The sequence below is a fragment of the Tachysurus vachellii genome, chromosome 11 (genome assembly GCF_030014155.1).
Source record: "Tachysurus vachellii isolate PV-2020 chromosome 11, HZAU_Pvac_v1, whole genome shotgun sequence".
Taxonomy (NCBI): domain Eukaryota; kingdom Metazoa; phylum Chordata; class Actinopteri; order Siluriformes; family Bagridae; genus Tachysurus; species Tachysurus vachellii.
Genome location: NC_083470.1, coordinates 11,540,882 through 11,557,202, shown reverse-complemented (window position 1 = coordinate 11,557,202; position 16,321 = coordinate 11,540,882). Strand labels below are relative to the sequence as shown.

Here is a 16,321-nt window from a genome sequence, read left to right as displayed (position 1 = left end):
TCCTCGCCCTAAGAATTTGATTGGTTCACTAAGATGACAGAGAGCAATACTATTGGCTGTAGGTCACGTTTATCAAAGAAGTCCGTGAACGCCCAGTTGTCTTCCCTTTGCTTAGAGATGCTTCGCCCTCGTGGCATGCGGAAATAAGCTGTGAAAATGATTATTATGGATGTTACTGTAGTTATTATTGAAGGATTCAGACCTACGGTGCGAATTAAAACGGTTGTAATGTCAAGCATTTTTGCAAAAATGGGGCAAATTGTTTTCTTTTACGTCTAAGACCGGTGACCTTTGCGAGAAGCAAATTCGGGCTGTTCATCTTATGTCCAAGAGATGTCGCTATATGTATTATAGAAATGCTTGGAAATGAGTGTATAAATGTATAATCATCATCATCATCATCATCATCATCATCATCATCATCATCATCACATTCATCATAGTAATAAAAATAACACTAACAATAATAATAATAAGTAATATATTATTATCATTATTATTATCATTATTATTATTATTATTATTATTATTATTATTATTATTATTATTATTATTATCACAATAGTCAATAATAATCATTCATTCATTCATTCATTCATTCATCTTCTACCGCTTATCCGAACTACCTCGGGTCACGGGGAGCCTGTGCTCTCTGTGACATCTCAGGTGTCATTGGGCATCAAGGCAGGATACACCCTGGACAGAGTGCCAACCCATTGCAGGGCACACACACACTAATAATAATCATAATAATAAAAATAACAACAACAATAATAATAATAATAATCCCGTGGCCCGAGAATAGTTCAGATAAGCAGTAGAAAATGAATGAATGAATGAATGAATGAATAATAATAATAATAATAATAATAATAATAATAATAATAATAATAATAATAATAATAATCACCATGTTTGTTGTATACACTTGAATTGTTACTGTTGTAACTTTGTGATGCAGATTTTGTGTCTTTAATTTAGTAGTAATTTTTTCTTACTGTTAAATGATAGTTTTAAAGAACTGCAGGGCAATTTTTCAAAATTTCAATTTACGGAAACAGCCAGACTTGTCTGCAAGAACAATAGATTTATGGTGGCTTATTATAGGTTTATGCAGAGACCAGTGCTACTTTCTAAGACCTCTTTTGCTGCAAGCACATCCTATTAACTCAGACTCATTTTTATTTTATACGTTTTGCTTTTGTATTTTTTATTTTTTTTATCATTACAGTAATGGGAGCAAAACTTGTTTAGCTGGAGCAAGCATGTCTGTCTCAAAGGATCAGGCTGGAATTCTGTGGGTGTGGAGTCTCTCTCTCTCTCTCTCTGTCTCTGTCTCCCCCCCCCCCCTCTATTGGAAACACATGTCCTCTCTCTCTCTCTCTAAAGCATGACATGGTTTGTCATACTGGCACTTAATGTGGTGCAGCACTGATATGATGTTTTTGACATATAATTGAAACAATAAATCTTCCTTTATGGCTTACTCAGATAATCCGAATAATATCTATGAAAAGGTTTAATTGTAAATTTCTTTTTTGTTTTATAGTCATTCTTTCTACCACACTAGTGGCTGATAGGACCGAAATGTAGTCATTAGATCCAGATGGAGCTATCCAATGCATTACCACATATATAGTGCATATGTGGACATGCTGCACTCTGGATATCTTGTGTTTTCTTCAAACCCACTGAATTATAGTACATAATATTATTGTACAGTGCGTTACCATATCATTCTTTAAGCTTGCAGTGCACATCTTAAAACAGAAAGCGTTCTTGAAATGCATGATCGATTGTAAATGTGCAGGGTTATTAAATTTAATACTGTTTACAAAGTTTGCAAAAATGGCACTTTGCTTACATTAGTTAATTTCTGAAGTCCTCCTGATTTACGTTAGACTCACATTACTTCATTTTTTTACACTGAATAAGGATTAGGCCTTCACTGTAAAATGATACATAGATGCAGTCCATGCTTCTTACGGAGTCTGCTCTAAACTCATTGTACCATAATATTTGGAAATAATGAAGGTTAATTTATTATCATTTAACAGAAAGTCCAGCAAAGTGTTGGAATTTGGCTAATTATACAAGGAAATTATAAACACACGGTTATGGTCTGTCATGTTGATCTGTGTTTTGTGAATTAACAGGCAGGGGGATTTTTACAAATTAACTTTAATGCAGCACAACTGAAACATAAAAGCCATTTACTGTATTGACTGTCACACTAGAAAAAAAATCAGTATACACTAGAAATATATGATTAACTATTTTAAATAAAAATGTCATTCTTTGGACAATGATGCTATTTTCACAGAATACATTCTTTAAAAATTCAACATTAAGGCAACATTTGGCTTGTTTATTGTAAAAATATCGACAGTAACCAATTACATGCTTCCATATGGAAACATATAAACAGCATATACAGGTGGTATTTATTTTTTGTTATTTTTATTACATCAACTGCAAATCTAGTAAAGGATTAGGACTGAAAGGGTTCCTGCTGCATGATGGGAGATGGACTCTGTCCAAAACTTCAGTGTGTGGATTTCTGTGTGAATCCGTTGATTATTTGTTGGCTCAGTTCTAATTAAATACGAGTCACGTTGGCCAAGACAAGAGGCTGCCAGGGTCTTTGGTTTTCATGCGCAGTGCCACCAGGCCTGAAGGCTTGTAGTCAGACTCAGGGTTGGGCTCAAAGGAATGAGTGCCCAGACCTCCCTGGAAGCTGTGCAGGGAGTACAGGCTATTGATGCCTGGATGGTGAGGATGAGGATGATGTGGAGGATGACTCGGAGATGTGGACATTCCCATAATCCCATGAGCATGTGGATGTGCATGGGGATGTGGGTAAGGAGCCATGCAGGAAGAAGGCATGCTGTCTGTGCCCAAGACACAGCCCCCACTGGCCCCTCCTGCACCTCCTCCTCCAGGCCACAGGTTACCCTGCATCTACGAGGTAAGAGAGATGATATACGTTAAAATAAATGCAAAAGTAGTAAACTCAGAAAAGTCAGAATTAAGATTAGAAGGAGTGCTAGACAACTAAACTTATTTAGTTTATTTATCATATTCATTCATATTAGTCTTATTTATCATATTCATAATTATTTTTATAAACAGTTATATATATTATATCTGTTTATATAAATAATTATGAATATGATATATATATATTTGTTTATATAAATAATTATGAATAATCCACAAAATATATTTCCCAAATATCCTATCAGATTAGTATTAACATACTTTTGCATGATGAGCAGCGGGAAAATGGGAATCATTTTTATGACATGTCTGAGGTGTACGTATTGTATGAATGTACCTGGTATGTATTGGAGCGAGGGAGCAGGGAGATATCATATGTGGCGGCAAAGTGATTTCGCACTTCCTGCATTTTGCCATAACGCTCCCGTTTCCTCCATTTAGCCCTTCTGTTTTGGAACCACACCTGTCAGAGTTTGGCAAAACAGAAAAAAGTTTGTGGAAATAATTAAATATTACTTATTTATATGATTTATTCCATTTTATGTCCCCAATCCTAAAATTGTTGAACTTTACAACATTAAGTCCTGTATAACTTTGAAAAGGTAATGGCAATGATGATGCTCATCCTTTCATAGAAATTAACCAGCTCCAGTGACATAATTTGATTTTAAATATTCAAAATGTCAGAAATTAGATACAGTCATGCACCAAAGGCTCATAAAGTACCTGCACTCGTGCTTCAGTGAGCTCGGTCCTCAGGGCCAACTGCTCCCTTGCATACACATCTGGGTAGTGTGTCTTCTGAAAGACTTTCTCAAGTTCTTCCAGCTGAAAGGTACTAAATGTAGTGCGGTTCCTTCGTTTCTTGTTCTTGCCTGACAGGTTAATGGAGTCTGCAATGGGGTCTCTTTCAGTTAGTCCATCTGAAGGCTCTTTCAATTTGCCACAGCATTCAGAGTCCAGAACCGGATAAGCCAAAGGCTTAGGCAATGATTTCTCCCCCACTGAGGACAGAAGAGACACGACAAAACTTGGTTCACTATAAACCTTCAGCATATTTAAATTAGGAAAGGATGGTGGGTTGGGACTCGGGGGCTGGAGTGTGGTGGTGTTGGACCAAATCAAAGAAGCACTCTGCGTTCACATTGTACAAATTTTAAAATCCATGCTGCATGTTCATGCAAATTTTATGCAATAATAAAGGGTAAGATAAAAGTATAGCATAGTATAGTATAGGACAGCATATATAGCATTTTATATATTATATATTATTGACATTTTTACATTCCATTACACTATAATACCCTTCCGTTGTATACAAATCCCTGTTTGACTATTGTTCAATAACCTTTTTATATCTTTATGTCTAAACAAATATTTCCACACTTATTTATACCTATTCATCATTCACAGCAACTGTCTTATTTATTACTTGACTGCAATTGTTTTTTTTTGGGTTTTTTTTCCAATTCTTAAAATTGTAGCTTGCACCAAATAATAACTGAATTGTTCTGTAAGTACTGCATTAGTTTCACTGTACTCAGTATAGTGACAATAAATCTATATACAGTACAGCGGTAGAATACAGTATCAGAGTCAAATTATATTGGAACCTATCCGTCTTTGGAGTCGATTCTGGGAACACTGGGAGTGAGGTTGGAATAATCTATGGACGAAACACTATGTGTACACATGTTCACGCACTCGCTCAACATAAACAACAGTTTAGACTATCCACCAAATAGCATGTTTTGGGGAGGTGGCAGGACTGCACCACTGTGATAGGTTTTTATAGTATAGAATGTTACAATGGAATAGTATACTTCTATATTATATTAAAGAATATTACAATAATAATTTACTTGATTTTATTATTTCTTTGAATGTCTAAGTTTGAAGTGTTTGGAAAGGGAAAGAGAATGAATGCACTGTATAAAGTATTATTTAAAAAATATGTTCAGATGTTTACTTAGGAGGCAAACTGACTTTATTCAAGTGATGTTAGTGAGTAAACAGTGCTGAATTGTCTTTTGGCAATGACACTTACCAGAGAACTAAGAATAAATTATTTTCAAAGATAAACAGACAAATGTGGCTTTGTATTTGGTTTGCATAAATACAGAACTAAAGGGTTTGCACAACCATAAGCATAAAATATTATTTACTATAAAACATATCTGGGCTTTGTTTTGAATTTAGATGAAGGAAACTGTCCCTAAAGTTGACTAGATTATCTTCATCTATAGAGAGAAGGGTTTATGTCCAAAAACATTGAGTTCGTGTGAGGCGAATAATATTCTTGTGAAAAGCTTGCTTTTAGAGCCTGATTTTTTTGGACGTGTTAGAGAATTTCACTGATCTCTACAGGGTTACACCAAATGATATGTTATATGTTACATATTCATGGCAATGAATATGTATTAAAAAACATTTCTGCTAGTCTACAGCGTATTTCCTATACTTCACTGAAATAAGATATTCCACAATTAAATACAGACACATTGTAAATGTTTCCCAAAGTGCAGAATAATTACAGTATGTGTGCCTTGGAGTGAAGGGACCTTGGGGGAGTGTCTGTGACAAGACTATGAAGTACACATAAATGCCATGTAGTCTGTCCCTTCAGGCAGATAGATTATCAATTCTTGCACCCTGACCAGGGTATAGCTCACTGGGTAATATTCCACCCTTTTCTTTTTTTTTTCTACATTTATTTCCAGGTCATTTTAATACTAAAACAATTAAATCAGTTCAAATAATACATTTTAAACCCTTAGGCCTTATATTGTCCATGATTCCATAACTCCATATATTTATAGTACAAAATCGGTTGTCTATGCTATCTCAATTTGACATTAAGATCTTCAGTCCTTAAGCTCCCAATAAGCAAACAAACAAACCACAAACACATAAGTGTTTATTTTTTTCAGTGTTCATTCATTCCAGACTCGACTGAAGTTCGATTATTCAGTTGAATAGATTTTATGTGTAAAACAAGTTGCTTGTTATGTACTACAATTTTATGTCTAGTTATAACATTTGCGTGGCTCTGCTTGTCCCTCAAGGGGGAAGTCTAAAATGTTTCATGCAAAACCAGGTAAAATGTTCCAAGTAGAACCCTTTCAGGAAGCTAGGACTAATTATCCAATAGACCATTAAATACATGTCTTTTTTTTTTTTTTAATTAAACATCTGCCATGTCTGTTAAAACTATTTAATTAATATTAACAAAAAGCACTGACAATACTGTGACAGTTACATAAATCATATCCAGATCATAAAGCAGAATGCCTTGATGAACAGGAAAGGTCATTGTACATGACATTTAATTGCCTGTTTCAGTCATCAGGAGAGTTTTGGACATAGGCATAATAAATATTATTTTCACCAATAAATTTGCAGAAATCACTAGACATCACAATCAAACATTTGCATTTAATCTTAAACAGTGAAGATTTTCTGTTAACCAAGCATGTAGCCAATTATTGTTCTTTTCTAGGTTTCTGTAAGCCATATTATTCACCTCTGTTTTCTCAGTTATTTGAGCTGACACTTTGTATATTATGTTTTGTATTCTGAAGTAATATTAGTTCTAATATAGCGGACAACGCACACACCAAGCATGTGTAGTTACAGAGTGTAGTTAGTTACACTGTGTAACAGGTTGCAATTAACAATTAACATTCAAAAGAAAAAAGAAATTCAAAAGATAGCTAGGGAAGTAATCCTTATTTATTTTAAATAAAAATCTTCTATTTCAAAGGTGCAATGCTAATGTTGAGTCTTTGCTTTTGTTTAAAGATATATTCATTAGGCTGAGATCCATCTCTCCAGAAAGTGTCTGTTATTGTTTATAGAGTCCTAAAAGAGATCTTTATTTTGACCCTCTTATAATATGTCTTCATAGAATCTTAAAGTAAATATGTCTACTACCGATTAATGTATCTATTTAATTATAGTGGCCAATTAAAACTAAATTAAAACTCTACCATCACCAGAAGGACTGTAGCTCTGACCTGTGAAGCTGCAGACATTTTTCATTAGTAGACTTAAACATTTAAAGGGATAAACAATGTCTAAAATGAGTCAAAATAATTTCTTAGTTTGTTTTCGGATGTATAAACTGTTGTATTAGAGTTCCCTTTGACAGATTCCTAGAGATCGTAATATGAAACGACCGGAAGTCTCTGTTTATGTTCAGAACATGTCCTTTGTGACATAGTGACAGAGCCGAACAGGAAGGATACCGCAGTCCACAATACAACCCCAGTGCTTTAGCACATAAACAGCACAACCATAAACAACTATATTATTATAAAACCTTCAGTTTATTTGATAAAGTTTATATATTATTTTATACTACTTTGAATAATAATACATTATTTAATTTGCACGGGTTGAACCTGGTTTCCAAAGAGCGAGTTGCTTTGTTAGTTGAGAGACTTTAATTTCTTATTAGCTGAACATAAAATGCGCATTTTGGTCCTGGCTGCATTATTATTATTATTATTATTATTATTATTATTATTATTATTATTATTATTATTATTGTTGTTGTTGTTGTTGTTGTTGTTGTTGTTAGTAGTAGTAGTATTGTTGTTGCTGTTAAAAATAATAATAATTACATAATAATATTAATAAATAATCGAAACATGTATAAACATGTATTAATAAAACCTTTTAATACTTTAATACCTTTTAATTAATCAATAAACGTCCCCAAAGCGCTAAAAGCGATCAAAAAAAAATATTAGAAAAAAATATTTTCTGATTACCGACATTCTTGCTTTGTCTGGATTAAATAACGACCAACACACGCACAACATTTTCGAAATGATGCACGGATCGCAAGATTGTGTACTAAAACTATTCTAGTCCAAACTACAGTTACTCTTATTGCGTCATTCCAGTTCTTATACAAAAAGTTATTATTTTAATGCAAGCGTAAAAATTAATTATACTACTATAATGCAACAAAGCACAACTTATTAAATAGTCCTTTGCATGACTAAAAATCGTTTTGTATATTTTGTGTTTTTTTTTTGTTGGTGGTGGTGGTGGTGTTTTTTTAAAAAGAGGAATTGTTTTGATTTTTTGTGAAAACAAAGCGTGTTTTTAAACAAAATCCAATGATGAAATGGATGTTTTTAAAAATTAATTAACAAATTAATAAAAAGTTGTAAAAGGCATATGATATAGGCATCCATTAATATTTTGAATAGTTAAATACTTTTCAGCATTTTGCTGAACGGGATGTGGGATGTAAGGTTTTATTTTTAAGCGCATTGCAGCAGAATTACACAAATATCCGCGTTGTCAAAGACAACTTTTTAATATTCTAATGGGATCCGTTCATATTTTAGAATATTTTTTTTTGCGTGTGTGTAATAGACTTTTATTCAGACTTTAAACGACTTTATTAGAGTATGTGTTGAAAAGCAGAAATATAAGCTTTCAACTTTTAATCAAATTAATATATTAAGGGTCATGATGATGATGATGATTATTATTATTTCTTTGCTGTGTATAATGGAGAATAAATAGAGAATGATGTGCTATAACTCTAGATTTAACAGCTGCCATCTAAACAACATCTAAACAAAGCAAACTCTTCTCGTTCGTTCACTCACCATTGGAACTGCTGTCGTAAAACGAGCTCTTCTCGGTTACTGATAACGGTTTTTGGTCCGTCGCGGTGGATTCCAAGTACTTGACGTGTTTTCTAGGTGAGGAGCCGCCGAGGCTGTGCGTAAAGTCCGCGTGCGCGCCGTTCGCAGCGTAGCGCGCAGCAAAGAAGTCCGCGCGCCCAGTGAGCCGTTGCGACACGTGAGCGTGCGGCGATTTCTGCAGGTCGTCGCACTGGAAGAAAGAAGCAGAATTATGTTCAAGACCTGGAGACTGCTCCGGCGTCGTCCTGTTTGGAGGAGAAGCAAAAGACAAACAGCTCTCATTCTCCATCGTGCCTCTCCGAGCGCGCGCACCGGCTGCTATTAACAGCGAAAAGGTTAGTGCGCGCTCGAGAGAGGGAGACGTTTTCGCCCCTGTGGCGTCTCCATTTTCAAGTGGGTGGGATTTCAGACATCAGAAACAAAGAGCCGTGAAACGAGTAGTAAGGGAGAGAGAATGCAGTGGTCTGATTCAATCTAGCAAGAATTCAATCACGTGGAGTTCCTGTCTGCCCAATTAACTATTTGTCGACAATCTTCAAAAATATTTTCCGCAAAGAAGTTAACCAAGGACCCACCAAGAACCTGTTAATGTGTTTTTGACGAATGAAAATCACACCTAAATAATAAAATAATGATAGCATGATGGAGAAAAGTCAGTGTCACATTTGTTATTTTAAAAGTGACCGAATCTAAGTGCGTAAAGAATTACACGTAACTTCACTGCTGCTTTAACACGACTCAAAACGCTCTGTGCAATAATCAGTGCGATGCGCAAATCTCAGATCCCACCAGTCAAAGCCTTTTGGCTGATTTAATTGAAACCTTGTATTTTACAAACATATTTTCTGTTTATATAGCCTTACATTTTTTTAAATATATAAATAAAATGCTGAACTACATTTTATGTGCAAAGATTTTTTTATAGACAGAGCACTATTTTCCAAACAAGAGAATCGTGTTTTTGGTTTTATTTTAGTTTACTTTTGACCGTTTGACCCATAATGACCCGTTATGAATGTGAACATAATAACAAAAACAAGACTACTACTGCTTCTAGTGGTACTACTACTACTGTAATAATAATAATAATAATAATAATAATAATAATAATAATAATAATAATAATAACAACAGTAGTAGTAGTCTTGATGTTAGTAAAAATAGTAGTGGTTTCTGATTGTTTGGGAATTTTCTGTTGTCCTTATTGCATATTTTTATATTTGTAAAATGTCCCATATTTATAGTTTTATAAAATGTCTCAGACTTCAGTAATGAATGCATCGCGCCACGCAGTAACATGTCGCGCACATGTTCAAATATAACCGTTAGGTCTGTCAAAACAAATAAAGGACATGCTGATATTTCGACAGACATATTAATTTACTTTATATATAAAGCTCAAGGAAAATTAGCACTGGCATCGTCTAACCTAAATATGCATCAGCCCGTTAAGTCAATTTCACATTATAGGCTGTCAAGTTATAACGCAAGCTATTACTAAATAAAAAATATAAAAAATTAAAAGTCAGAGATAGATAGTCATACTTATTGCCTAGACCATAATATAAATAGTATATGGAGTATATCTCTCATTCATTCTTAACCGAAATAGGCTGAATAGGGCTAAACTTTGAACTACTAAGGGCGCATATAAACACTACCACTGCTAAGGTTGGTAAGGTTTGTATCACTGTAAATCTTATTGCTGGGACTTACAGTGGGGTGCAACAGTCTGAGACCACACTGAAAATCTGAGATTTTCCTTTTTTTAGTTAAGATATAAGCAGAAGCAGATTTTTTAAACAAAGAAAGTTGATGTTCAATGTTAAAATGTTCAAAAGATAATATTCAAGATTTTGCACTATTCCAGGCCCCAATATAAATGTAAGCCAATGTGATATTGGCCTTGATTTGTACAGAAGGTCAGCTTTTCATTTTTAATCTCTTCGACTGACGCCTGTGTTCAGACGAAACTCTGTTTTTAAATTTAATATTTACAAAAAAAAAAGGTTTTGCGCAAATACTTAGGGTTCACAGAGGAATTTATATTGTCATTAAAGCAAACAAAAGGGGACAGCAAATATAAAGAAAATCTGAAATTCATTTAAAATATTCAGTTTTTATCTCTTTTCACTCAGGTTTTTGTAAAAAAAAATGTAAAATTGTTTAATGGAAATTGTTGTATGTATAATATAAAGGGTAGTGAAAAAATAAAAAATACTACATAAAAATAGTAGTAATAAATATAAATAAAAGCACTTTCCCTAATTCTCGCAGACTTTTGGACCCCACTGTACACAATGTATATCGTGTGTGTGTGTGTGTGTGTGTGTGTGTGTGTGTGTGTGTGTGTGTGTGTGACAGAACGCGGATTAGCTAGTATTACACAATTTGGTGTCATGACATCCCAAGCAAAAATGAGCTCCATTTAAATATTTAATAATGTCTCTCATTTGCAGGATTAAATCATCGCTCTTTGCATTATTACGTTACGTCTAGAATTCAGACAAATATCTGTCTTCTTCTTAAACGAGCTCTCTTTCCACTCACCTTCTGCACACACGCATGCAGAGTTGATTCATTCTGTAAGAACCTTCTCCAAGTAAGTCATAATGTTGATTTTGACGTTGCTGTTACAATCTCTGCAATCAATCTCCAAACACGAGGCACTTACACAGCTTTCGTTGGTTTGAAGACGCCTTAGAATTTCGCTGGATACCTGTAAGGCCACACGGAGACAGACTGATGGACAAGTGTATAAACAGCACAGCCATTTACAGCGGGGTGCATAACAGCCAGTTTATTCTGCGCTGGATCCTCAACTTTTTCCAAATGTCCCATGACGTCCTAATAGTTGAATTTGTTTAATGCATAGGCTTAAGAAGCATATAAGGAACTCCATAAGGACCTGACTGACTGTCAACCGACACAATCGTATAATTTACTGTATATAACTGATTTGATTTAATAGTGATTTTGTGTGTGTGTCTGTGTGTGTGTGTGTGTGTGTGTGTGTGTGTGTGTGTGTGTGTGTGTGAAATAATATTAGAACTGAGACTTTATTGGTTTGCGACACTTTATAATATAATAAAGAATAAATATGTATTTGCTCATATTTTTTAAGGCTTTCTGATGTCAAAGCACAGCCCTAAAGACATAACATATAATACAGGAATTCATTTACGCCATTTAAACGATAGGTACATCAATGAATGCGTGAATGAACAAATTGTGAATGATGATCAAGAATGGTTTGTTGAAGGTCAGACCATTAGCTCAAAATAAGATATGGAAATAACCTGCACATTAAAATGATTAATGATTCATATGAAGTCGGGAAACAAATTTATTCACTAATGACCCAGAAACGAACTAATTAAAGTACATTTGATGATTCTAATATAAACGACCTGACCTGGCACAGAGGATGCTGGAAAGTGCGCTTCTCTCACCCTGTGAACATTCCGACAACGGTACCAATAAAAACAACAGCCTATACTTTTATTCATATGAACTGCCAATTTGTCAGGGTTTTTGAAGTCATTTTAAACACGTTTTACTGGCAGGTAGCAGGGTGAAAACTGACAATGTCAGCTTGGAATAAATCCATCCAAAATTTACGCAAAGTACAATTGCGTGAGGCTAATTATTGGGCATTATATATACGGGTGTGTGTGTGTGTGTGTGTGTGTGTGTGTGTGTGTGTGTGTGCGTGTGTGCGTGTGTGTGTTTCATGGTTTGTAATGTCAATTTAAATCATACATCTTCAGTAGTGTTTTGTTTTATCTTGCTTTGTTTCTTTATTTTTTGCTATCCTTATCGCAAAATTAATTTGGGATATTTGGGAATATTTAATGAATATTCCTGTTTTTTACTCACTGGATAAGTGCAAAAAACGGTGTTCACATTCACATGTATCCTCTGGAGTACTCAGAACAGCACCACAGTTTCATTACCTAACTTAATGTTTAAAATTCTCTCTATTGGAGCATATTTACGACTGTATTAAGGTTTTATACTGGTTTAGATCTATTTAGATCTATCTACCAGCCCATATATGTAAATGTGTAGTAAGTCATGAACATCTTTAATTAAATGCTTCTAAATCTAGTAAAATTAGTTAGACTTTTTTGTTTTAGTAGATTTTCTTCCTAATTAAGTTCATTTAAATTCAGTATTGGTCAGAATTTGTGTTTGACTTGTACTGTGTTTAACTTCTACTATTTTACAATGTTGAGGAAATGTACTTTTTACGGGTTACTTTAGGGATTTAGTTTGTAAGCACTTACTATGGTGATTAAGAGGAAAAGGAAAACACAGTGCGTTAAAATAAATACAAAACATATATAATAGGCTAACGTTGGTCTGACCAGTGGACTGGTTAAAAGCTTGATTGATGCAAAATGGTGCAAAAAATATTCTGAAAGCAACAAAAAATGTCTGTTTGCTCCATGCATTATGATTTTGACTCAGTATACATAAGTGACTCAGATTACAGAAAAGTGCATTTCCATTGGGACTTGGGGTAATGGATTGTGTTCAAAATCAAAACCCCAGTGGAGAAAATGCATTCCTGAGAACAGAATTTGCAGACAGGGCACTACGGTTCTTGGCCTGCCATGTTCACACTGACAAGATTGTCTCCCAGTCAGCCATGTGAAATTCCAGGTAAGCTGAAGTCAAAAGATCAGCTTCACCACCATTAACCTGGATACTGGCAAGGCAGAGGTAAATGAGGCCGCTCTTTCCAGAAGAGGAACGTGTTTGGCATCTTCAGGCCAACTCTCCATTACAGCAAGTCAAGTAACTGACTAAAGTTTAAATAAAGAATTTGAAAATAGTTTCAAAACACATACACCTGATGTCCTACAATATGCACATTAAAAAACTGATAAACAGCACAAAATAAAACAATAATTCGACAAAAATGGTCTAATGAGGTAAATTGCATTCACAATATCCCCTGAAATAATGCTATTAAAATTAGTTTTTATGTTTTAATGTTGATCAAAGACATACAATTTATATGATGCATGTCAAACATAATTATTGTCCTGTGTAAGTCATAATGCATTACAATAACCAAAAGAGATCTTTTTTTTTCTTGAACAATAAAACTTCCAGCAGCTTTGGATTTACCAGAAGTCTGACCTCTCCCTTCTGGTAAACCTGACTTCTCAGCTGCTCTTGTTTCCTGAACCTGTCCCTGGCATGACCCTGTGCAGGAAATCAGTCCAGTCTGTGGTCCACAGTCCCAGACTCTGCCTCCCTCTTTGTGCTGCACAGTGAGACTGCAATTCCTGCTCAGCTCCGGGTCCAGAAAGCAGAGTTAAAGGTGAGCCCTCTAAGCTCTTTAACTCTCAAGTTCCTCTCATTGGGTTAACCCTCCTTACATCCTTTCACTCTGATTTCACTTCTCTGTATCCGGGGAGTCTGTTTTTCCTTATCTTCTTGAAAAGCCTATTTAAGGCAAGAGACACCTGAGGCTTAATGTAGCAGTGTGATATTTTTACCTTATACCTAGAGTACTGCATGCTTTTAGAAATCGATTAATCACAGATTACAAGCTAAGATATAGTTGTCTGCAACTTGGATATAATTTGGAACTCTTGTGAAATGTATAGTGGTCATTGTCCTCTATGGGCTTTCATAAAGTAAAGCTAGATATTAATAGTTCCAAAAGGTGATTAAACAAACCCTGCAATATATAATAATGTTTAATGGTCTACTTATTTGCTCAACATGCGGTTTTAACCAATTGTTTTTCACCATTTCTCTGAACAATGAAGCCACTGTGTTCTTTCAGCAAACTGATTTATGCACGCTCTGAACATATGTAGAGGGCTTTGTTCTATCAGCACTTCCAAACAGCCAGCTAACCTGAGGTTTGCATTAAAATGTGAAGGAGGAAAGGGAAGGGCAGTAATTCAATTACATGCCCTGAATGTAGAGAGTTGATCCCATGCAAAAAAGGGGATGGTTCATCCTCTGAAGGCTTTTCTCCTTCTCTCTCTTGCTGTCCAGCATGCTGACCAGCTGAGGGTTTGACTGACAGCTGATCACCCCTGGGTCATAAGACAGGACAGAAGCAGTCTGGGAAGCAGTTTTATTCTAAGTTTGTTTCTGAGAACCTTAGGATGTGGAATGTGTATGTGTGCTTGTTTGTGTGGGAGGGGGTGTTGGGTGAAAGTTGGGTGACTGACCTCTCTCTGACCCTACACTTGGCCACAAAAGGCTCAGAGGATTTCATTCACATAATGTAATATTATCAATATGTATAATTTTTGGGGAACCCATCTAGTAGTTATACTTTTATGTCTAAGTTATTTGAATAGCACAATATTGGTACTCATGTGCTGTAGCTAAAAGAAAAAAAAACTAAACTAAACTAAAACTAAAAACAAAAACAAAAAATAAAAACAGCATTCGTTGGGGAATTGTTTCTTAAACTCCTCTTAAACTTGGCAAAAGTCTCATTTTTAGATACAGGGTTCACCTAGGCATCCTTGGTCCATCCATCCATCCATCCATCCATCCAATGTTTCATCCATCCATGCAATTCTATGTATACATGCATTCTTATATGCAATTCTGACTCACTAATCAGTGACAGACCAAAGAACCTTCACTTAGCTCCTTCTACTCTGCAGGAATCCATAAACAGGCACCTCGGCAAAACCATCTGGGTATCAGTTGACCTGCTGTGGACGCACGCCATTGCTAAAAATAAATAATCCCTAAATGTGTTTATAGTGGTTGGAGAATGAGTGGTGAAGCATCCCTGTGACCTGTGGCCCTGATTAAATTAAAGGGTGCTTGCACAATGACCATGAAGTTTCTAGTCTGGAGCACGGATGCTAAGGCCATGGGATTTTCATTAGCTGCAGCCTCAGGCAGGGAACCTCTACTTAGATACTGCTAACCACTGGAGAGTTGGCTTAGCTTCCCAGTTTACATCGTTCCCTACTCTGGCCTTCCACACTAAAAAGCCAACTACTTCCCCGACACCTCTTCTAAACAGATTTCTATTTCTAGATGAAATATACACACCATGAATAGTATGAATAATATCACCAATATCTCAGGTATCCTGAATGTTTTCCTAAAACATTCTGAACAACCTAAACAGTTATAAGGGTGTATATATGGTAAGGCCAATTCTTTTGTTTTTATTGTGCAAAATGAATTTGTGTTTGAGATCAAGAATTAAATAGGGGATCAATAGAACTTTCCTTACATGTACATCTAGATGCATTAAACAACTTACAACATGGTACCTTTGGTGGCAGGCCACCTACATTTTAGCTGAGCAAAATTCTTGGACAAGTCACTTTAAATATAGATTAAATTAAATTAGATTAAATTAAAATATAATTTCTAGTTAAAGGGAAAATCACATAGCATATTTGAGAAAAAAATGATATATAACTTTAAGTTCCATGTATTCTATATAAGGTATATAAGAAAAATGATGTAAACCGCTGTAATAATTTTAATACGCTTCAGTGAATTAGATTTAGGTATAAATGCATACATTATCGCTATTAAATAATACATACAGTATGATTAGAAAGATTCCTGAATATATTTTAATGCTAAACAACTACAAATTAATTATAATGAAAATGTAATTTAGAGAAAGTAACTAATAT

The 16,321-nt window shown here is 34.9% G+C and overlaps 1 protein-coding gene across 1 annotated transcript; it reads right to left on the bottom strand.

The window, feature by feature from the left end:
• Window positions 1-2,610: 2,610 nt before the first annotated feature.
• On the bottom strand, window positions 2,611-8,958 carry alx3 (ALX homeobox 3). Its single transcript, XM_060882142.1, has 4 exons — window positions 8,631-8,958; window positions 3,727-4,004; window positions 3,338-3,463; window positions 2,611-2,961 (listed from the first exon to the last, which is right to left on the bottom strand). The coding sequence occupies exons 1-4, from the start codon at window positions 8,956-8,958 to the stop codon at window positions 2,611-2,613; spliced, it is 1,083 nt and encodes a 360-aa protein (XP_060738125.1).
• Window positions 8,959-16,321: the final 7,363 nt, after the last annotated feature.

What these genes read in the sequence shown, in the direction of transcription:
- alx3 (XM_060882142.1), bottom strand. Translation starts at nt 8,958, where the DNA reads ATGGAGAATGAGAGCTGTTTGTCTTTTGCTTCTCCTCCAAACAGGACG. An exon ending in TTACGACAGCAGTTCCAATG is followed by an intron (nt 4,005 to 8,630) that starts GTGAGTGAACGA and finishes TTCTGTCCTCAG; the next exon opens with TGGGGGAGAAATCATTGCCT. An exon ending in CTCGCTCCAATACATACCAG is followed by an intron (nt 2,962 to 3,337) that starts GTACATTCATAC and finishes CTTACCTCGTAG; the next exon opens with ATGCAGGGTAACCTGTGGCC.